The sequence below is a fragment of the Anguilla anguilla genome, chromosome 15, assembly GCF_013347855.1.
Source record: "Anguilla anguilla isolate fAngAng1 chromosome 15, fAngAng1.pri, whole genome shotgun sequence".
Taxonomy (NCBI): Eukaryota; Metazoa; Chordata; class Actinopteri; order Anguilliformes; family Anguillidae; genus Anguilla; species Anguilla anguilla.
Window position 1 is genome coordinate 28750884 of NC_049215.1, and position 24152 is coordinate 28775035.

At 42.5% G+C, this 24152-nt stretch overlaps 1 protein-coding gene across 2 annotated transcripts; it reads left to right on the forward strand.

Annotated features, from left to right (window-relative positions):
• Positions 1–1839: 1839 nt before the first annotated feature.
• tmem47 (transmembrane protein 47) lies at positions 1840–21078 on the forward strand. 2 transcript variants are annotated; one of them, XM_035394390.1, is made up of 4 exons: positions 1840–2226; positions 14515–14526; positions 16613–16753; positions 19316–21078. In XM_035394390.1, the coding sequence occupies exons 1-4, from the start codon at positions 2001–2003 to the stop codon at positions 19492–19494; spliced, it is 558 nt and encodes a 185-aa protein (XP_035250281.1). In that variant the 5' UTR covers positions 1840–2000; the 3' UTR covers positions 19495–21078. The 2 variants fall into 2 exon arrangements, with proteins under 2 accessions (XP_035250281.1, XP_035250282.1); XM_035394391.1 differs by lacking the exon at positions 14515–14526 and having other exon boundaries at positions 1843–2226.
• Positions 21079–24152: the final 3074 nt, after the last annotated feature.

The window sequence follows — 24152 nt, forward strand, 5'->3', positions numbered from 1 at the left end:
TCCAGAAGCAAAGAGTCTTTGTGTGGCACATTTCCTGGGCACAGACACCGGGGAGTACAGGACCTCTAAATGTGTGAAGGGAACATCGTGATTTGGGAGGTTTTGTAGTTTCTGTGAGCGAGGCCTTTAAAAATCTGATTGAAACTTTACCTTCAGTCTGGGATTGTCCTGGTCCTCAGTTCAGGCCATGCGAGGCGTATAATGTATTCCCCTAAATTTCATGAGTAGCCGGGTATAACTGCTGTGCCCGTACTACAACAGAGAATGTCTGACAGGAAGATGAACAGCTACTGAACTGCAGACTTGCGGGAGATAAAAGCATGGACACTTTTTACTGCATCCATAAGGAGGGTTTAGCAGTCAGCTGTGACATATAATCATTACAAGAACTGCAGAGGAGAGAGAGAGAGAGAGAGAGAGAGAGAGGTCCAGTCAATTGAAAATCCACAGTCGGGTTGGTGAACATTGAAGAAGTAGATAGGAATGGCGCATATAAGCAGATTTGGGTTTTTCCCCTTAACACATGACTTTTCTTTCTTCTCCAGGTGAGAGACAGAGAGGTGCTGGGTTGGACCAGATGGTAGTCCTGGGAGACAAACTACTAATTTCCTAGTTTGTTTTATGCACTTCCTAAAATCATTTTAATTAATTTGTTAAGTGTATGGCTGTATAAGTATTTTATCAGCACAGCACAAACTGGAATTTGTCCATATATATTTGAAAATATATATTACATATAAATATTGTAATATTATTTATTATTTACAACTACCTCAGTCAGGTTCTGAAATACTCTCTACCTGAAAAGTAAAAGAAGCAAAATCAACCAGGTCTCACAAGCAAAATTTAACTCAGAGAAAATATTATATATATTAAAATATATATTTCACATGAGAAGTACAAAAATCGGGTAATATTATCATGTAATATTTAACTACGGGCATACAGCACATCACACGACTTGGAACAAGACTAATTCTGACTCTCCAAATGTGATTCTATCAACAGACCACCACCATCTTGAAACTGAAACTACAGTTCACAAATCTCTGTCATTTCTTCCCCATCTCTCTTTGCCATGCTTTTCATTCTTCTGTCCTCTGCTCTTCCTGCTGGGATCTGGGGTGTGTAGTTCTGGGAGTGCTGTGAGCTTCAGCGTTTGCTCAGTTTGCCCAGGAGTGCAATTCTGCACAACCAGCTGTTTCCTTCTCACATTTGTTTTTTCTTCTTTGAAAGTATTTATTACCATGGATGCCAGAAGCCACTGTGTGGCTAATTACTAATTGGAATTACCTTCTCCTCAGCACTGTTTGTTCCAATTTCCTGCCTCAGAATAAAAATGTAGTTTACATCTGGCACTAGAACCAGAACTTGTTTTACAAATTGATCCAGACAATTCATACTTGAGACGATCCTTTTTTTTTGGCAGGGAGAACATAGAATTTAATTTTTGAGAACTGTTGTCTGTGTGCTAGATATGAAAAATGCAAATGTGTAAAAAGCTCCGCTCTGTGATATTATGATGTAGGCTATTCTTGTTGTTGGAGATGGATGATGTGAATAAGGCATGGCTACACACCAAACTGAGACGAAATCGCTGACATAGACCTGAAGTGGCCAAAAGTGTGTGTGTGTCTGTATGTGTCTGTGTGTTTGTGTGCGGGCGTGCGCGCGCGCCTTGCTAAGGTCATGAAAGCTACGGGGCACTGTTATATGCATGCTGTACCAGAGGTATTGCGGGAGCTTTTGAAATAATCACATCATGCGCGCTTGTGGGAATTCTAGGCTTTAGGACCCTGTGGGTACAGCGCTGAAATGTTCAGCGGTGTCGTGACGTCACTGCACTAACGGGGCGAGCCGTGTAGCCCGTCGTTGCTGCAGTACTCGAGCAGTGGAACAGCAGCTGCAGCATCGTCGCTGGAGGCTCGCTACCTCCGGATCGGGCAAACACGTTCAGCGCGTAAATTACAATAAAGCGCATAAGCGCCCTGAAATCAGCAATGGCCTCGTCCGCTAGCGGAGCGGAGGAAGTCCGCGTGTCAGTATTAACGCCTCTGAAGTTGGTTGGATTGGTTTGCATTTTCCTCGCGCTATGCCTGGACATCGGGGCCGTTCTCAGTCCTGCATGGGTCACCGCGGACAACCAGTACTATTTGTCTCTGTGGGATTCATGCTGGAAACCAGCGGCATCGGATACCTGGCGTTGCAGCAGCACGTTCGGGTCGGGTAAGAACTGCTTACCGTTTGTCCTCCGTTTATTGTACATAGCATATTCATATAAAATACGGTATAAACATAATTCGGACATGTGTGAAACTCATGTTACTTATGGTGAATATAAGGAATGCTGAATGAGATATTAACAAAAAAAGTCTGGTGTGACAGAGATTGGGTTTGGATATACCGCTATTGAGATGCTAGTGTCCAACGATGACAAAGCTACTCTGCACAGTCATCGGCTGCTGCACAACCCGTGCACCTTCCGCCACAGTGACAGGTTCTCTCCTTTCCCCTATCGTTTAACACTTTCATCAACTCAAAGAAGCGCATATTTAAACGCCTATAGACGTATTTGGTGTTATAAGATAATGTTGTTATCTTAACTTATTATTCGCATAAGATACACTAGAAGCAAATGTCAAAACAAACCAACGAACAAAAAAGAATCAACTAATTAAAGATATTTTATTGTAGGATGTTAGTGCACTGACTATCCCCGGATAATAGCACGGTGTTGAACACTGACAGAAGCCTTGAACACGCAGCCTTGCGTGGAACTCTTGTAGGAATTTTCGTCAAGTCAGGAACATGAGGAGAACGCCTTCCATTCTGAAGAAAATAAAAACTTGATTTATTGAAATTAGAAACCAACTGTATGCTCATAACATTCCTGTGCATGCGAACCCCATTTTAAAGCAAGATGCGCGGAGTTAATGTGGGAATGTTGCTGTCCGAGAGACGGTTCTGCTCGGCTTTCATTCGTCTTTGTTGGCTGTAAAAAGGAGTCATTGTTATGTTTTCTTAGTCGTTGCAGGAGCGAAGCGAACTTTCAGAACAGAACTCCCAAGAGTGCCAAATGCCTGGAGATTAGTAACCAGGGAAACGAAGTGGTATACTCTCAAAAGGATTTTTTTTCACTGAAAGAGAAACCCAACTTGCGCCCTTTTTATGTTCAAAACACACTGCTATATTGTTGATCATGTCGTTATGCGGGGAAGTGTGCACACATTTTTTTTGTTGTTGATGTTTTTCGTAAAAAAAACATCGGTTTCGCAAAATTTGAAAGTTTATTTGGCAGCTAACCGATAGTATTAACCGAGCGGATATTTTCGTTGTTCGGTCGAACAGAAGAACTGCCGCTTAAGTCCATATAAAGTCATGCTGAGTTAGAGGCTGCATGCCAAAATAACGGTATGCGGCGGAAGGCATGTCGCCGGACACTTCCCAGAGCGACTATGGGAGTTATGCTTTTCATGAATTACTCGATGCAATGTTAGCCTTTCCGAGTTTCCACCCGCAGCTTAGGCTATTATATTTCGTATAGTGGGCTGCAACGGCCTGTGGTCGAGCTGTACATTTGACCCCCTGAAAAATGTAATTGAGATCTACGCCCATTAATATTTTTGTTTTCATAAATTGACTGAATAGTCTGATGCACATTGCTTTCGCTAACTTCCACTGTGTACACGACGAAATAAAAAGTATAGTGGGACAATGGACCACGATATGACGACGATAATAAACATGCAACGCACGATTAACCTGACCTGAGATCAGTACTGGTCTGAGATCGGCGCTGAACCATCTCTAAAGCAGTTAAGCACGGCCCCTCTTCCATTTCGCACCCGTAGAGATCAGCACTTGAAACAGCTGTAGAATTTGTTCCAAAAGATCTAGTGATAAGAGGAAACCAGTTTGAGCTTTGTGCAGTGCTGTCAATGTCATAACGTGTTCCTGTGAAGGGAACTGTTTTGGGGGAGATCACTATCCGGTGGAAATAGTATGACCCGTTTTTATAAGATTCTATCTGGCAAAAATAATTTGATAGTCGGCTTCTGTGTTTTGTGACACAACTGAAGGCTATTTAACAAACAACTATGCTGCTACTTAAGCAATTTAATTAAAATCTAATTACTTTAATCAGGATCCTGACTCTAATCTGCATTCCCATCTGTAATTATGCAGAGTTTCTCCGATGGCTGCATCTGCTTGCAATCACTGCCTTGGTGCAGAAAGCTTCAAACCGGATTTCATGCCAAACGTATTTGGTTCAGAAACCGTCTCTGATGGAAACCCTTGGCCTCTGAACTCTCGTACATCCGGATGTGTGTATCGTACCAAATGCTTTTACAACACTGTGAGGCTTGGTCTGCTAGAAGGATTGTCTGCTTTGTTACTAGGTAATAGTGCTGTTATTCTCTCTGCATACTAAGTACACTTGCTGTGCTTTAATTCAGTATGGCTGCCAAGAACAATTCAAAATGCAAGCAACGACCATTTAATTCGGCAGAGAAATGCAGCTCCTGTAAAATGTACTGTAAAGCTATTGCGCCGTAATGATTGTTTTATTCTAACAGTAGAAGAATTACAGTCTCGTCCTATAATCATGATACTTCGTAAGGAGCTAATGTCGCTGTAATGTGGTTGCCCATTTTCAGGATATTGCAGTCATTATGAGACATTGTGACACAGTATAGTTTGCGTGGAAGGGTCAGTGTGGAGAGATCGATTTGGAGGTGGAGGTGATCAGTCTTGATGACGGTATGGAACCAAACCCTTGCAGAAGCTTGCACATAATTTGCTCAATATAATTTATGGTTCGTTTCTTATTAGCCACAGAGCTGGCCAGTGAAATTTCTGCAGACACCTGCTGTGGGACGTTTAGTGAATGAAATGGGAACGAGAGGGGTCTCGGTGTATTCTCTGTGAGGAAAACCGCTCTGCACTTAATCCACTCAGACTCCTTAGGGACAGGGGGTGTCCAGCTCGCTCATGTTTGTGCCAGCGCTGTACTTTCCTGTCAGTGGAGCCCTGGTCTCTTTACAAAAAGATTCCTTAGTGTGGAACATTTCCAGCTGCTCTCTGGGGCTGCCTTGCCTTTGCTTTCCTTGGAGTTTGCAGTCAAATGTGTGTTTTGCTACGTTTTTTTTTTTTTGTCTGGGTCTGCCCGAGACTGTTGTCCCTGCTTTGTCATTCCGCGGGTGCCCTCCAGCCTAGTGCCAGCCGAGTGGAAGCTTAGTGCCCGCCTAGTGCCAGCCTGTAGTCTTCATTTCACATCTGAGCTCACCATTAATATCCGTTTCATTAATGGGAGCTAAGAGGAGGGCTGTGTTGGTTATGAAAGGTCATGAAAGCAAAGGGTCAGCCTTTCACGTTTCAGTCCTTCAGTCCAATCCTTCGCACCTCCTCTGCGCAGATATTACTGTAATAAGGTAATTACTAACCCATGCACTCCGAAAAGATCAGCATGCCTGTGCCTTGGCTTCTTGCAAAACCAAAAAAAGGTGGCACTTTAGTAGGTTATTACTGGTCTCTTTGCCCCCTCACTGGCAAACTGTCCAGCGGACGCTTATTAATTGTGAAGTCATTCCATTGACATGCAGTTGACGGCTGTGATGTCATTAGGGTTGTCATCGTCAACCCTTTTTAAAGCTTCCTGTCGTCTGCCTATTTTAAGACACTGAGGGACGGCCCAGGCCAAAATGTGTCCTTTTTTATTATATAGGAGCATTTTCTCAAGTGTTAAGTTGCCAAGATGATGATTGAAACACTTTCTGTTCAGAGCACGGGCTCCGGTCTTTCTTATATGCTAACGTTATTGCCTCGGTGGGTGACATCCGGTGCTTTGGGCGTGGCTGTCCCATATTTGGGTGAGTGGGTTCCGTGGATTGTGCTTTGGCTCTCAGCTTCTCTGGCCCTTCCATCATTGATATTTTTTACATTTGAATTAATTGCATGCATTTCCTTTGTTTTTGCTGAGAGTTCCTGATTTGTGATTTTAATTTTTTTTTTTTTTTTTTTTGTTAGATCATCAGTAATTTTCGAGCGTTGCTAGGAGAGAAAATAATGTCCAATGAATCACAGCCCCCTCGTTCTGCATTCTGTGGCTCTCTGAATTTGCGATGGAAAGAGTCGCGGTGTTTCTCTTACAGCATGTAGGATGTCTGAATGGCTGCCAGTGAAGACGGCAGTAACAAAATAAACCATCATAAGTTACATATTATTTGACAGGCTAACAAAATGGACGCACTGGCCATGATGTCCCAAAAATTTTCCTTTGCCTTCCCCATCTAAACTTTCTAAAGATTTTTTAAAATGAATTCATAATGAATATATTGAGAACTTGAGCTATTTGAGACAGTTGAAAACAAGTTTCCTGAGGACAGCAGTATGACCTGGACATGAATTTTCCCTATTATATCAAGCATATCTTTATAATCCCGCCTGCTACATCTTTATATCCAGTGAAGAATTTTATAACAAACTGAGATGAGGATCATTTAAATCCAGTTCTCAAGATCATACAGTTTATGAAATACATTTTAAAAATACATTCCTTTATTAACCAGGGAATTAATGCTACATTAATACTAAATGAATGCAATAATTTAATTTTAATTCGTACTTTTCCCTCTTCATCCCAGTTACTCAATGGACTGCATACAAGGCACAGGGCTGAAGCGTCACCACCAGCTATTCAAACCGAGTTGTGTTTATACTCTCCCGCTTCACCCAGCTACAGATTCCTCATCCCTGCCTCTCTCTCTCTCTCTCTCTCTCTCTCTCTCTCTCTCTCTCTCGCTCCTCTTTGCATGCCACTACTGTTGTTCATATCCATTCGAGTCGTCCATGTCCGGGGTTTAAATTGAGGAAGGCCTGTAATATCCTGGAAGTGCTCTCCCCGGTGCTCGGTTGGCTGAGATTGCCGGTGAGATCTATCTCCCGCTTTTCCCTGACTGGGCAGTTCCTGCCTACCTCTTCGCTTGATGTCTAGTCATCCCCGCACAGGCTCTTTGGAATGCTGAACAGCAGCAGCTTCTGTTTCACTTCCTGTTTATCCTCTGTGCTGTCGTTTCTTCCCTCTCTTCTGTCATTCTTTCTTTCTTCTTTTTTTTTTTTTTTTTGGGGAGGACTTCTGTGTTCCCGTACTGGGATTCCTGCCATAAGGTCTCTTGGCTATTTGTTTGGCAGTTTAAACTGTTTAATCTCCTGCTCTGTTCTCCTCTCAGGGTCTGGCTGTTCTCAGATTTGTCCGTGGTGCATCCCCTGCGGGTTTCTGAAAGTGCATTCTCACGTTCCAGCTGCTACGTCTCAGTGTTTTTCTCCTCTCGGTGTTTTGAGTCTGTTCCATATTGAGAACACCCCTGTATTTACCGAAACTAACGATCAATGTCTCACCTCTCTTTCCGCCACCCCCCCTCTCTAACCAGCTTTATTTATAGCAACCAGGCTTCACCCTGAACTTCCCCAGGTAGTGGTGGTGTTTCATATAAATATCAGCACCCATCTTCGATCTAATTATTCAAAGCACTTTTCATTCCATTAGTTCATTGTCTGCCATATTTTAAGTGAGTTTATTCAATTTCCGTGCTCGGGAGTTGCCAGTGGAACTGTGTGTATTTGCGTGTCACAAATTCCCTCCTTTTGCCACCTGGTTTTAAAAGCACACCAGAAGCCATTGTACTGATTAAGCACTTGCAAATCAAGAATATATCATTTGGGGGGGGGGGGGGGGGGGGGGGCGGAGGTTAGGGTTAGGGTGAGGGGGGGGGGGGTATGTGAGAATCTAACAAAACTTCAACAACTAACAGAAGCAGTAAAATGGAAATAATGCTCAAGGCATAGATCTATACTTAAAAGCTGTGCTGCTCTCACTAATCAATTCTGTAATCAACACTACAGCTGCTGCAATGCCAAAAGCCCAGTATTACATTGCCAGTGGTCAACTTTCTCCTTCGCGTGAAAACACATCATTAATATTTCATTTATCCGCACCATGGATTTGCCTGTTTATGTTATCTAATCCCTTCTGGTAAAATCTAATGATTGTTCTTCACGTCTGTGTTTATCGGTATTTGTAATCAATGTCTGAGTAGCAGGTACTGGTTCAGTAGTTTGTTTGGAGGCCATTCTTGTCAGGCTGTCCTTGATATGGTTTGTAGTTAATGTTATAAGACAAGACTGGTTGCAAGTCAGTTATTACCGTTAAATTCAATTCAATTAAAATGGAGCTTAATTGGCATGACAGAATACATTGTGTTGCCAAAGCATAGTAAACAGTTTTACATACATTATTATGCAAAAACAAAAAACAACAATAATTAAGTATATTTTGAATGTTGATATAAATTGTACATAATCATGTGTGTACACATTAAGTGACATTAGTCCCAGACATTTCTCAAGCTTGTTTATGGACATGCTTTCTGTCGATGGCTTTTATTCTCTTTGTCTTCCAGATTTGGAGGAATTTACAGTAATTCTGCATTCTGCTTCAGACTTCTAAAAGGATTGCCAAGAAGGCAGATTATGATTATATCCGCTTAATAAATTTCCTGTAAGAAAAAGGAAGAAAATATTTAGTGTTGTCTGTTCTCGCCATTTCAGTAGCTGCGGAAAGAGACTGTATTCATAGACATTTTTACTGATGATAAGGGAGATAACATAGTTATCTATTTAACTTATAGAACATGACATGTAATGCATATACTTGGATATATGACTTGCCTGGGGTTCTGTGTCTTCTGAGAAGAGCCATATTTTCTGGAACATTCTGTACTCTATCAACAGCAAAATTAAGTAAAAAAATTTACATGGAACAACTGTATTAAAAATGATTCATGCATACAGTTAAAACGCGAGCCATATTAATACATATGCACTGCAGGGAGTGTCACTCTGCATTCTGACAAAAACAAGCTGTGATTTACAGTGGGACTGCAGCTCCATCCCTATCTGTTCTCATGTAAAACACACATATATAAATATGCAGACATGCACGCACACACACACACACACACACACACACACACACACACAAGCACATACCCGCACACACATGCACACAGACTCACACACATGCGAACATGCGCACACACACACACACACACATACACACGCATGCACTTGCACAAACACAATGTTCCCCTTCAGACCTGACCTCTCAGAAAATTAGAAATTCCAGTGATGGAATTATTCTGATTATTTATTCTGTATTTCTGTTCTGTTGTGGAAGGGTTCTGCTTTCTATTTGTCTGTCAGTCTCTCCCTCCCTCTCTCTGTGTCTTGACCTTAGTCTAAATCTCTCAGTTCCGTTCAACTAATTACATTTTAATTCAGAATGGCTTTTTCGGTATCACATATTTGACCGTCATCTTTACAAGAACAAACATTCAAGCAGTATGTTTTTTAAGTAAATAAGTAAGGGCTCTGCAACATGTGAAATAATAAATAATTATTCAAAAATGAATGCCACAGTAAAGATGGAAAAAACTACTAAAATTGAATGGGGAAATAGCATAGAATAGCTGTTTATGCTATAAGTGATATACTGTATATATATATATTTTTTTACTGGCATGTCGCTCATTTCTTCCACGGTCCCTCAGGTACTGCCGGGTTATCTCTTACTCCTTCACAGGCCAGGTGCTCTGCCAAACGATGATGTATTTACAGAGGTGGAGAGAACTCAATTGCATGCGCTCAAGTGTTCCCCTGCCTCTGTCCTGAATGGTTTGATGAATACCCCTCACTCCCCTCATACGTGTCTCTCTCTCTCTCTCTGTTTCTCTCTGTTTTTAAAAAAGAAAAAAAAAACTGAGTAGTTGTGAGAAAAATATTATGATGTTAACGGTTTTTGATGAGACGTGGGTGTATACATTGGAAATCATGTTTTCATAACGGGTTTTTAAAAATTCAAATTATCTCTCTCTCTCTCTCTCTCTTTCTCTGTTTCTCTCTCAAATTCAAATTCAAGTTGATCTATTGGCAGGCAATACACATGTAAATGTTGCAAAAGTATACAGAAAATCAATTAAAACACATTTACATATACAGTAAAATAATAATGAATATTATGGTCACTTTTTTATTGTGCTGCAGTTGGGGCTGTTGGTCCTTCTAAAAGGATGACACATTTTTCATCATTTGATAATGAATTGAAGATTTTTATGATTTTAGAAAATTTGTGGAAATAAGTTCATCTTATTTTTGCATATTTTGTGTAGTTGAGGAGGAAGTGCATCTCTGTCTACACCTCTCCTGTATCACAGAGACCACATATTTCCTTATTTAGGTAACCATGAGTTTTGTATCAGCTTTTTCAATCACCAGGGTGTGGTTATTGAGCATGTATTTGGTCAGGATCCATTTCTGCTTTGTATCTCTGACAGAAATACTCTGACACTCAGCATGAGTTGTCTTTTTTAGGCTTGATAGCAATTTAGTTGGCTTTGTATTTTGGTTTCTTCATCCCAATGTTCCAAATAAAAAATATTTATTTGTTGCATTATTTTTTTTTGGCCCACACTGATTTGTGGCTATTTGACAGTACTGGCCTGAGCATGGTGTAGGTTAGTTTGGGTTACAGAATTGGTAAGCTTCAGTAAGCTCTCTCTCTTTCTGTCTCTTTCTGGTGGAACATTACCCTTTCTCTTGTTCCATCTCTCTCTATCTCTCTTTCTCCATTTATTCGTTCTCTTCTCTTCCTAAACCACATGTATATTATAAAAAGGTAATCATCATCTCCATTAATTGTCTTCCTGTGAATGATTCATGTTTCCTTTCATTATGTGATAAGTGTGCACGATCCTCCCAGCAGCTGGCTTTCCAGGTCTGCCTTGCTCAGATTATACATTTATTTCCCAAATAACCCTGTCACAGATATTTATACCCCTGTTTTCAGCTCAGTGCAAATTTTTTAAACTTGTTTTGAGCGATGCTTGGAATCATTATCTTGCTGAACGATCAATTTGCGGCAAAGTTTGAGCTTCAGGGCATGGAGGAAAACTGCTTTTTTTCCCTCAAACTTTTTGGTAATTCCTGGAGTTTATGGTTCCATTGACCTTAGTTAGAGCCCCAGGACCAGTCGATTTGAAAAGAAACCCATACCATCAAAGATCTGCCACCATATTTCGCCCTGGGCAGGACTTTATTTTCAACATAAGCATCCTTCTTCTGTCACCAAACCCATCACTGGGGTGTGTGGCCAAAAGATACAATTTTGCACTCATCTGACCATAATACCAAGTTCCAATCAAACGTCCAATGGCATTTAGAAAAGTCTGGACACGTATTTATGGTCATTGTTCTCAGTAGAGGCTTTCTGTCTGGCAAAACCTTTTTTAAAAGCCTGTTGATATGGAGGGGGCCATCTGATGGTAGATTTGTAGACTTTGTCCCCAAGGTGCTTGTCCCCAAGTTTTGTAGATCTCAAACTTTAGTGCTCAAATTTTGTCTTTGCCTCTGAAACCATGTTTCACTGTGTGTGGGGGCAGAGTGCACTAGCACTAGCACTAGCATTATTGATCTGTTGATGTTTAATGTTAATTACTGACCTAATATTGGAAATTGGTATCTCTGTCCTGACTTGTGAACATCAGCAACTTGTTTTTTGCTCTTCGGTGTATGTTTTAAACCCCAGTGAAACAGCTTTGTTAGATTTTAAAAAGGTTGTTTGGCCTGTGAATAATTATGACATCTTTTTTGGGGAAACTACTTACACAGAAGACTAGTTACATGAAACCGTTTTTCTCTCTGAGGAGTGGTACTCATACAAAATAAGATAATTTTCCCTTTGAAGCACACAGCATCGCTCCTAACCTGTATTTGTATTTGTACTCTGCACAGCCATTTTCATAAATGGTGAGAATAATTTTGGAGGCCACTTTAATTGCGTCTGGCTGCACTGGGCCAGTGCATTTTTTTAGGATGGGAGGCTCTCTCTCTTCCCCAGTGGCTGGTGTTCTTTCCCCCTAGTGACCAAGCTCTCTCCCCCCAGCAACAGTGTTCTTCTCTCCAGTGACCATGAGGGAGAGAAAATGCTGCTGAACGAAGATGAATTATGAATGAGTCCCTGTAAAAAAAATAAATAAATAAATTAAAAAAAAAAAAAAAAAACACTCTGAAGAGGAGAGCTGTGCTGCAGGTCTTCACATGCCATTAGAATCAGCTTTGCACAGAGAGAGCGAGATCAGTGCTGACGGCTCTCTGGATCTGTAACACCCCCCCCCCCCCCCCCCCACCCCCACCCCCACTCCCCTCCCTGCTCATCAGCACCCACACCCCACACCCCCCCTCACCCCCCCTCCCCATTTCTGATTTCAGAACCACTCCCTGATCATTGAATCTCGTCATTGTCAACAAAACCCTTTTTCCTGTTCCGGGCTGGGCTGGGCTGGGCTGAGCTGGGCTGGGCCAGGCCGGGCTGGGCTGGGCTGGGCCGGGCCGGGCCGGACCGGGCTGGGCTGAGTAGGGAGTTGGCTCTCTGGTTTTATTCATGTCTAATTACTCTCAGCCTTGTAGCTGTGTCCTTGAGAGAACACATTCAGCCAGTCCCGGCATGAAGGGTCTTTCCTGCGTGGGCGAGAGGGGGATACTCCAGAGTCCCTCGTTCGCAGGCCATTATTCTCCAAGAGTTTGTTTGATTAGCCCTTGTCTTCTCTGATTAACAGAATGCCCTTGAGATGCCAATCAAACGGCAGCCCTTCGCAGCAGAGGCGAGGCGGAGCTCGAGAGCAGCTTTGTGTGAAATACCAGGAGCGCTGGGTATTTGGCGTGCTTCTGTGACGTGACTCCGTGACTGTGGGTGTGATTTCGTGACGGCGTTTATGAGCAGGGTGCCGTGGTAACGACAGGAGCGTGGCCCTGTGGAAGTATGGGCGGGGCTATGCTGTTAAGGGGGTGTGGCTCTTTGGGAGTGTGCCTGGGACTCTGGTAATGAGGGGACAAGGCCCTTTGGGAATGTGGGCGGGGCTATGATATTAAGGAGGTGTGGCTTTTTGGGAGTGTGGGTGGGACTCTGGTAATGAGGGGGCAAGGCCCTTTGGGAATGTGGGCGGGGCTATGATATTAAGGAGGTGTGGCTTTTTGGGAGTGTGGGTGGGACTCTGGTAATGAGGGGGCAAGGCTCTTTGGGAATGTGGGCGGGGCTATGATATTAAGGAGGTGTGGCTTTTTGGGAGTGCGGGTGTGACTGGCAGTGAGAGGGAAAGGCCCTGTTGGAATGTGGGTGGGGCTATGATATTAAGGAGGTGTGGCCCTTTGTGAGTAGTGGGCGGGACTCTGGTAGCGAGGGCGCGTGGCTCTGTGGGAGTGTGTGTACATCGACGTTTAATATCACGGCAGCTGCGCACACATTTTGGCGGCAGAAAACAAGTAAACAGATAAGGAGAGGGTTGGCAAAGTCCCTGAAAAATGTCTCGTTGTGCCATTGGCTGTCAAAGTAGAAATAGCACAAAATAGGGCCTTCATTTTTAAAGAATACCTTTGTCGAGTACCTCCCATTTGAAGCTCAGCGCATTTGTGGCTGCAAGCCATTAAAAGAACAGACTGTACTGATGTCATTGGTAGTTCTCGTCTCTGCAGTGCCCATTTCATATCAGGTGACATTTTCTCCAGTGCTCAACACAAACAAAGCCAGAAATGAATTAAGTAGGCTAATAGTTAACGATAACTAAGTGGCAGCTTCCACAAAGTTTAGCATTAGCCGGCTAATTCACAATGAGAAACGCCATTGACCAATGTTAGCAACCTTAGCACGTAGGCAGGAGTAGCTTGTAGAACAATGATCTCTTACAGGAGAGGCATCAATGGATCCTTATTTGTGTAATTAATTTTGTCTTGTGCTGACAAATGTTTAATTTGACAAGGTCTCCTGAGGATCCATAATGTTGTTTTCTATGAGTTAGCAAACTAATTATGAAAGTTTCACGCACAGATCTTTCTTTTGCTACCACCGCTACATTAGTCAAACTGTCAACAGACCGTTCTTTCTGCCACTAGTTTGGCTCCGCCCACAAATACATCATCAATGTTTATTAAGACCAAAATGGTTTATAGAACCCTTTGGGTTGTGGGTATGGGGAGTGGGAATGGGGACACCAAGGGAAATGTATGATGTCAGAAACCTACAGACATGATGAATTCTTACTGCTCAAGGAAAGTTTTCAATCTTGCATGGTCTTGTACAAGGAATAGACATTACCGTTTTTTTTTTTTTTTGCTTTTATAAACGTGGGACTTATTTTGGATAATAGTGATTAAATAAATGTATAGTTCAATAATGCGAAAGCAGAAAAAAATGTATCAGTAATTGGCAGCTGCTCTGATGATGGACAGATATTGTCTTTTCTGTTTTTGTGGACTGCCTCTGTACGATGTCTTTACAGAGCCTAAGTGAACTCAATTGTATGTACTCACGTGTTTCCCTACCCCTCTCTCTCCCCCTCTCTCTTACCCCTTCTTTCTCTCCCTCTTTCTCTCTTTCTCTCTCTTTCATCATGCTTGCTGGAAAAGAGTATGCAAGAGGTATGTGAGTCCCCCCCCGTCTCCTACTGGGACTTTTTGGAGGACAGGACTCTTTTTCTGACCTTTGGGATGATGAGTTTGAGTACTGCCTCCCCCCCCCCTCACTGTTACCGCGGTGATGGGAGAGGAGCAGCAGGGGGTAGGGGCCGATAACTGCCCTTCAGTACCTTCAGAGTTTGCATGTTCTCCCTGTGCTCGTGTGGGTTTACTCCGGGTACTCCGGTTTCCTCCCACACTCAAAGACATGCATGTTAGGTGCGCTCCTGAAGTTGCCCTTGACCAAGGCACTGGCCTCAGAACTGGAGTTGGTCTCCGGGCGCTGCTCCTAAGTAACTAGGATGGGTCAAATGCAGAGGACAAATTACCCCACAGGGTTCAATAATCAAGTATATCTTTATATCTTTAACTTCAGTTTTTATCAAATTCTTTTGGTAAGACTATTTATTTTTGTAATTGGATTCTCTTTTTTTTTTGAGGTTTTTACCTTTAAAATATTTATTTTGCGTCCTTGTCTACTGTAAGTGCCTTTTATGTCTTACTTACAGTGCCGTGTGAAAGTACTTGCCGCTTCATGATTTCCTATGTTATTGAATATTTGTCACAGTGAATTGTTTCAGATCTTTAGACAAAATGTAATATTAGACAAAGGGAACCTGATTTTAAAACCTTAAAACAGATTTTGTTAATTATTATTTCATTTATTTAATCAAAATAGTTAATAAAACACCCATATCACCCACGTAAAAAGGTAATTGCCCCTTAATCTTAACAACTGGTTGCACCACCTGTAGCAGAAATAACTGCGACAAAATACTTTCTATAATTTTATATCAGTCTTTCACATCACTGTGGAGGAATTTTAGCCCACTATTCTTTGCAGAACTGATTTAATACAGACAAATTAGTAGGTTTTCAAGCATGAATTGCCCCTTTCAGGTCCTGCCACAACATCTTTGTTGGGTTAAAGTCAGGACTTTGACTAGACCACTCCAGAACTTAAATTGTGTTTACTTTCAGCCATTCTGATATGGACTTGCTTTTCGGCTTTGGGTCATTGTCTTGCTGCGTAACCCTATTACGCTTCAGCTTCAGGTCATGGACAGATGATTGGACATTTTCCTGAAGAATGTTCTGGTACAGAACAGAATTCACGGTTCCTTCAGTAAAGTCATCCAGGTCCTGAGGCAGCAATGATTCCCCACAACATCACACTGAAATTTGTTTAATTGGTTGACTGAGTAACTAAGGGTGCAATTACTTTTTCACATGGGTGATATGGATGGTTGATAACTTTTAAATAAATGAAATAATAATTTAAAAAATGTGCTTTGTGTGTGCTCAGTTTCCCTTTGTCTAATATTACATTTTGTCTAAAGATCTGCAACCATTTAGTGAGACAAATCTGCAATAATAGAGCAAATCGGGAAGGGAGCAAATACTTTCTCAGGGCACTGTAACTGTTTGTTTGGGTTAGCAAAGTTAGCCATTTGGAAAACGAGGAAAAATCTTATCTTGGGGGCCGTGGTCAGTGGATTCCAAGAATATAATGTTGGGGATGCTGGCTGCTCACCTTAGGACTGAACGTGCTTTCTACAGATTGCCATGTTTTATGGAGGTAGGGGGACTGGGGAACATTTTGTGCTCAGTGAACCCCAGGGATTTTGTAAATTCTGTTTTTGAAGAATGTCCAAATAAAGGGCTTATAATAAAAAGAAATCTCTCACTCCCTCCCTCTCTCTCTTCTTTCTATCACCCCCTTTTTTCTGTCTGTATCTCCCTGTCCTCCTCCCTCTCCCTCCCTCCATCCCTCCCTCCCTCTCCCTCTCTCCTCCTCCCTCTCTTCTTTCTATCACCCCCTTTTTTCTGTCCGTATCTCCCTGTCCTCCTCCCTCTCCCTCCCTCCCTCTCCCTCTCTCCCCCTCCCTCTCTCTCCCTCTATCCCTCACTCGCTCTCTCTCCCTCCCTCCATCTCTCCCTTTCCCTCTCTCTCCCTCTTTCTCATCCTCTCTCCTACTCTCCCTCCCTCCCTCTCTCTCTCCCATCCTCCTCTCTCCCCCTCTCCCTCTCTCCCTCTCTCCCGCCGCAGACTGGCAGATTGCCACGCTGGCCCTGTTGCTGGGTGGGGCCGCCCTCATTCTCTTCTCTTTCCTGGTGGGGCTGGTGTCCGTGTGCGTCGGGTCCCGGAGACGCTTCTACAGGCCCGTCGCTGTGATGCTGTTTGCTGCAGGTAACACACACACACACACACACGCGCACGCACACACACACGCACACACACACACGTACACTCACACATACACACACGCACACGCACACCCACACACACACACGCACACACTCACACACACACACGCACACACACACACACACACACACACACACACACACACACATACACTCACACACACACGCACACACACACACATGCACGCATGCACACACGCACGCGCCCGCACGCACGCACACACACATACACACTCACACACACACACACACACACGCACACACACACGCACACACGCACACACACGCACACACTCACACACACACACACACACACACACACTCACACACACACACACACACACACACATACACACACACACACACACACACACACTCAAACATACACTCACACACGCACGCACACACACACACACACACACACACTCACATGCGCGCGCACACACTCACGCACACACACACACTCACACACACATACACTCACACATACACTCACACACGCACGCACGCACACTCACACACACACATACACATACACACACACACACACACACACACACACATGCATACATGCACATGTAAATGGCGATGGGAATGAGGTCAGGAATGCATATAGTCCCCCCCCCTCCAGACAACCTCACCACCCCCCACCCCCCCCCCATCAGGTGAAGCTATTTATATACTTCTTCATGCACCAGGCTCTCTCTCTCTGTCATGTTGAAATGAAAAAATTATTGGCGCTAGAATAAACTGAATTTCCCTGCCAAGGAAATTCAGAGGATAGTAAATTCAAAACCCAAAGTGTGCACAACATGAAACCGTATACAAAGCTCATAATCAAATTTATCACGTAACTCTTCTCCTTATGGTCCTCCCTCTTAATTAAAAAGTGTTCTGATGCTTAATTATACAGAACACTCCTCCCAGTTATACTACCCCCCTCCCCTCTTAATTACAGAACCCTCCCTTGTAGTTATGAAGCCCCTCCCTCTAAATCTACAGTGTATTGACGTGTGATTTTGCCACAGGTATTAAATAATAAGAGGCCATTAGAAATTAAATCATTTTTTCCCCTTGGAGATCCTGTAAACACATACACACACATACTGTGTGTATACTGTATAAGAAACAACAAAAAGTGGGGAAACTCAAAGCTAATAAAGGCTAATGTTCTTAAACATTGACTAGTCACAATGTTTATTGTTTTTCTTGTGTTCTTTGTTTTTTTGTTTTTTTGTCTTTTATTTAAAATAATATGCTTGTTACCCAGCTGTGGCCCGAGCAACTACTAGTCAGCCAGATAGCTAGTTCTCTCTATCTAGGTTTCCATTCCAAATGCGGAAGAGACATTGGCAACTCTCAATCTATTTGGAGGCTCAAATCTTTTCATATTCTTGCATCCTTCACTGCCAATTTGTTTGATTCTGATTCTGATTGATCTAACAATCTGCTAGAAGATGCTTTTTCTCGAAGATAAACAATCAGTAATGCTGTATGGATATGCCCATCTTGGGCCATACTGCAGCATCCAGTTGAACTCAAATGTCTGTGACAAAGCTGGAAATGACTAGAGCCAAAAGAAATTATGGAAATAAGACACAAACGGGAAACAAACATTTCCCTTTTTTTTTCCCTCTGAAGACACTACATATTCCAGAATTTATTGTAAACTGCATTGAAAAGGGATAAAGTATTTTAAGAGGGTTAAATATGTAAAAATAAAAAAAAGCCAGTGTTTCAGATTGAAATGTGCTAAATGTGTAAAGCTACATGTTGGGATTTAATTATTTTGGTTTTTTTGTGTGTTTCTCTGTGTATCTGCTGTTTGCAGTTTCACTTGTTCTGAGGGTATTTTGATCATTCCATTGTGAATTGGAATTCCTAAATGAAATAGGGAATTAATAAAATCTTTTTTTTCCTCTAAAAGTAAACAGGCAGAGATGTGCATTCAGGAATGTGGAAAATCTAGGTTCAGTGTCCTCCCCGGTATTTTGTTTCAGTCGCCTGGATTTGCTAATTAGCACAATTCTTCAGCCAGAACTAATTAGTGAACTCAGCTGGCAGAGTTCGTGTGTGGAAGAAACACATGACAGGACTTCTACTTTCTGACCCCCTGGTCCTCCCTCCTCTGGGGAGCATGCCAGTAAAATGAAACCTTTTTTTTTCATCTGTCCTTCTCTTGCTTTCCCCTCCCCTTTACTTCCTCCCTCTCTCCATTCAATTCAGCTCATTTAAATCGTGTTTTTTTTGGCAGGGAAAACTGAAGCAGCTTTTCCAAAGCGTTCACGTGCAATATAAAGAGTCCAGTGGCGGCTGATTGGTTCATTCGGTTAAGGCAACGCACTGTGGTGCGCGGATGCACGTCACTGCTTTGTAATGTTTTGCAAACATACGGAATAATATATTAATACACTTAAGATGAGATTTGTAAGCATCACATTTGTAAGGTTTATAAATGGTAAAAATAAAACTGATCAAGGACAAGATGGTGTATTTATAAAGATGTACGTGCTGTGCTCTCTCTCTCTCTCTCTCTCTCTCTCAGTGGTACTCCAGGTGTGCAGTCTGGTTCTCTACCCAATCAAGTTTATCGAGACCATCAGTCTACGAATTTACCATGAATTTAACTGGGGGTACGGTCTGGCGTGGGGTGCCACCATCTTCTCCTTTGGAGCGGCCCTGCTGTACTGCCTGAACCCCAAGAGCTACGAAGACTACTACTGACCCTGAGCGTACCCACAATGCACCCCCCCCCCTTTCTTTTACACACAGCTGTCTGTGATAGCAACCCCCAAACCCTGAGCTTTCTCTGCAGAACTGACCGTCCTAGTAAAGAAATGGTTTCTGCAGAAATGATCCAACCACAACAGTGACACATTTCCTACAGAGTGGAGCACTCCAAGAACACCAGAGCCCCATGCAGAAATGACCATCTTTACAAAGACATTTTATGTTTATTTAAAATGTTCTGACATCTAGGGTTTTTGCAGAATTGAGTATCCAAGCATGCACATGTTCTCTGCTGACCTGTAAATTCTCTCACACACACAAACCTACACACACACACACACACACACACACACACACTCACTCACTCACACAAATTCAGACACACACTGCCGAACTGGACATTGTAACGTACATCATATCTGTGCAGAACTGAACATTCTAACAGACATAGTCTACCTCTGCAGGACTGCTCTTCCTAAGGAAAACACTGTCGCTGTATAAATCCTAAGACACGCAGCATCTGTACACACGGGCCTGCAGTATATGGACTACAGAACCATCTGACCCATGCACACACACTTTTCTCTCTAGTATTCTGTGTCTGTCTGACAGACGCACACCCACACACACACACAATTTTCTTACTCTGTACAGAGCTGACCGTCCTTACAAAGCTGGTCTTCGAATGACTGATCATCCAGCCGCTCGCACACACACACACACACACACACGCACACACACAAACACATAATCTTTATTAATACGGTCTTTCTACAGTTAAAACAATCTCATTAATTAAACTGTACTATACTATGTAAAAACATACCCAGTAGTCCAGAGTGGAGCTTTGATGCTCTGGCTGTAGATTCTAAGTTATAGACTGTGTTTTTCTGACTCTGTATATCATTTTAAAAACCATCAGAGATGTTTGTGGCAAAGGCTCATGGGATACTACTACTATTTGTGTTAATGTCTGGTGACCATGGAAACCTCTTGTAGAGATGAGATGTCATGGGGCTGCAAGCTTACTGAAGATCCTGTAACTAGTTAAACAAGAGAATGGAGCTCTGTAACCAATCAGACCTGACTACAGAGCCCTGTAACCAATCAGACCTGACTGCAGAGCCCTGTAACCAATCAGATTTATTGCTGGAGCTCTGGAACCTATCATACACGACAGTAACAGTGGGTTATTTTAAGGCTGCGTATGCTAGATTTTATGGATGAACTGGAGGAATTGCGAATCTGTGTTGTTTCAAGTGTACAGTAACACAACATTTATCACAGGTGTTTTGACTACCATCACTAAAAACTTTGCATTTCGGTACAAAGAATCCATTCCTGATGAATCCTAAAGAGAATCTAAGATTGTCTGAGTTGAATGTTTAGCTGCACTCAGGCAGCCTGACCCATAGGAGGACAGTCAAACCCAGGGTATAGTTGTTGGACCATTTGTTGGACCAATCAGGTGCTGTCTAGAAGTCCCGGAGAGAATGTGAAAGCATGATAACCAATCACTGGCTTGTATAAGATGTACAGAAGTTTCTTTCAGTTTCTTAAACTGATGAGTTTTCTGCCCATTTGTAATTGTGGGTGTGGTTAGGGTTTGTGTGTGTGTGTGTGTGTGTGTGTGTGTGTGCTTGCAAGAGAGATAGTGTCTGCACGTGTGTGAGTGAGTTTATGAGAGATTGTGTGTGCATGCCTGTGTGTATGCATGTGTGTGTGTGAGACAGTGCGCATATATGAGTGTGAACTTATAAAAGAGATTGTGTGTGTGCATGCATGCGTGTTTGTGTGTGTGTGTGTGAGTGCACATGTATGAGTGTGCTTGTGAGAGAGAGCTTGTGTGTGTGCATGCTTGTGTGCATGTGTATGTGTGTGTGTGAGTGCACATGTATGAGTGTGCTTGTGTGTGTTAATGAATGCGTGCATGTGTATGTGTGTGTGTGAGTGCACGTATGAGACATTGTGAGGTTGTCAGGGAGGGTAGTTGTGTGATGGGATGCCAATAACACATGATGTAGGAGTCACAGTTTTACCAAGTTATTTAGGTCCCAGTTTCTCTCTCCCCTCCCCTTAGATCCCCCAGCCTCTTCAATAAGCCACAGTTTAATGAACCGAGATCTACCATGTGTGTATTACTGTAACTGCATTAATGAATGTTTCAGTATCAATCCAGCATTATAGATTACCATGTATTTAAGCTGACCGATGAACAGATCTGGTATGTGAGGTCAATTGTACAGAGAGAGAGAGAGAGAGAGAGATGTATTCTGCTTTGCCTGAGTGTGTATTTCTACATAGGAATGGGCACTTTGGTGTACTTCCTGCCTGCTGTGCATGGCTCCCTCTTCCCCAATCAGTGTGTCTCTATAGGCCGTTTCTATAGGGCATTTCAGTGTGTCTCTATAGGGCGTTTCTATAGGGCATTTCAGTGTGTCTCTATAGGCTGTTTCTATAGGGCATTTCAGTGTGTCTCTATAGGGTGTTTCTATAGGGTATTTCAGTGTGTCTCTATAGGGCGTTTCTGTAGAGCATTCAGTGTGTCTCTATAGGGTGTTTCTATAGGGTACTTCATTGTATCTATAGGGTGTTTCTATAGGGCATTTCAGTGTGTCTCTATAGGGCGTTTCTATAGGGTACTTCAGTGTATCTGTAGGGTGATTCTATAGGGCATTTCAGTGTGTCTCTATAGGGCGTTTCTATAGGGTGTTTCTATAGGGCATTTCAGTGTGTCTCTATAGGCTGTTTCTGTAGGGCATTTAGTATGATTCTTATAGGGCGTTCGGCTGCTGTCTCAGTGCCCTCCAGTGCGTTTACGTGATCACAGGTATCCTTTTTTTTAAAGATGCCTTTTAAATGTAGAACATGCGTCTTGGTTATGAGCTTTAGGGCAAACATAGTTTTTTTTCCATTAACACATTAGGATTATAGTTAATTTCTTACTTTTCTTTAATGTCCATACTAGTGAGGGTGAGAAATGAGGGTGAGAGAGAGAGAGAGAGATTCATGAGCTGGGTTAGGGGGTAGAGGGAGGGAGGGAGGGAGAAAGAAAGTGAGAGAAGAGAGGGAGCTATATGTTAGTATGAGATTATTTTTAGATCTGTGTGCATATGCTTGTGTGTGTGTGTGTGTGTGTGTGTGTGAGAGAGAGAGAGAGAGGGGTGGGGGTGGGGGTGGGGGTGGGGGTGGGGGTGGGGGGGGGGACTGGAGGGGCTACATGAATACCTAACCTATAAAGGCACAGAACACACTGTTTCTTGTCTGATCACATTGCCATTCCTTAGGGAAGAGAGGGAGACGGAGGAAGGAAGGAGAGGAAGAAAAAGAAATGATGGTCTGTTGTGAAATGTATGTCTCTGATACTCATACATTTGTATACTAACATAATAAACTGCAAAGAATTACAATAGCTTCTGTTATCCTTCTCAAGGCATGCTTACAGTCGGAATGTTAGCGGTGTATCGGTCTCCCGTGGCGACGCGCACACGCACAGAGATAAAATGGAGCACGCAGGTTAATATGATTGACAGGTTGCCTGCAGACAATTCAGCTGGAGAAGGAGAAGGAGATGAGAAAGAAGATGATTGCTAAAAATGTAAGTCTGAATGTTTCCTGACATTTTGAGCACTTGTGGAAATGATTTATTCACACACCTGTACGCTGCAGCGTTTGAGTGAGCTGAACGTTTGGTCGTATACAGTACAGTACGACCACATAGCTCTTCTGACTTTGTGTATGCAGAGCAGTGAAAATGGGTTTAATGGCACTGCACTTGAGAGAAAGGATTGCTTTTAGTGGTATGCTACAGGGGTAAAATATAAACTTAAATTGACAGTTTCTCACAGTACACTTGTGAACGTACACCTGTGGACATAGTGTATGCAGCATATTGTACCTTGAGAATCTAAATGTAGCATAATTACATTATCAGGCCATTTTGCCCACCTCAGGTTGCCTAGAATATTGGTGAATCTGTGATTGTTGAGTTTGGGCTTAAAAGAATGTTCACTTTATTGCAAATTCCCTTTTTGCATCTTGGTGTTCAGAGGTTTCATAAATGAACTTAGTTTTAACCAATGTCTCCCTATGTCATTTGTTCTCAAAACTTACTGTGTAACGTGGCCACCCCATACGGGCTACGTGAAGATTTGGGATTGGTGTAATTCTGCCAAAAATAATAGCTTTGAGTGGCAATTATATGCTTGAAAATTCATGGCCAAACCCTGGTAAATTCAGTTAATCGTCAATTGCTCCATTCCCCTTCAATGGGAGTTTAAAAATACAGATTCCATGTTAAATTATCCATTTTAACTTCACTTATAGCTCCGTTTATTATTACCTGTTGTGCCTTCCATTAAAAGGTCATGAAGCTGAGTGTAACCAACAGTATTGATCTTAATTCAGTATAATATTGTGAATAAACAATTAGGTAACATGAACAGATGAAATGGCATAATCCCCTAAGCAGTATGTTGATTCAGCACTACATTTCTTTTGTTTTAAAATGAAGAATGGGTTTTATGCCACAGTAATCAACAACCATTCCTCCCTTATTCCCTTATTTCAACAAATTCTGAAATATCTGGCTGATTTGCATGGCCTCTGGAGATGGATGTGGAATTTGTTTGACAGTTCATTTTTAATTAATC

Coding starts and splice junctions, on each gene's coding strand:
- tmem47 (XM_035394390.1), top strand. CDS start 2,001: ATGGCCTCGTCCGCTAGCGGAGCGGAGGAAGTCCGCGTGTCAGTATTA. Junction 16,754..19,315: donor TGTGATGCTGTTTGCTGCAG/GTAACACACACA, acceptor TCTCTCTCTCAG/TGGTACTCCAGGTGTGCAGT.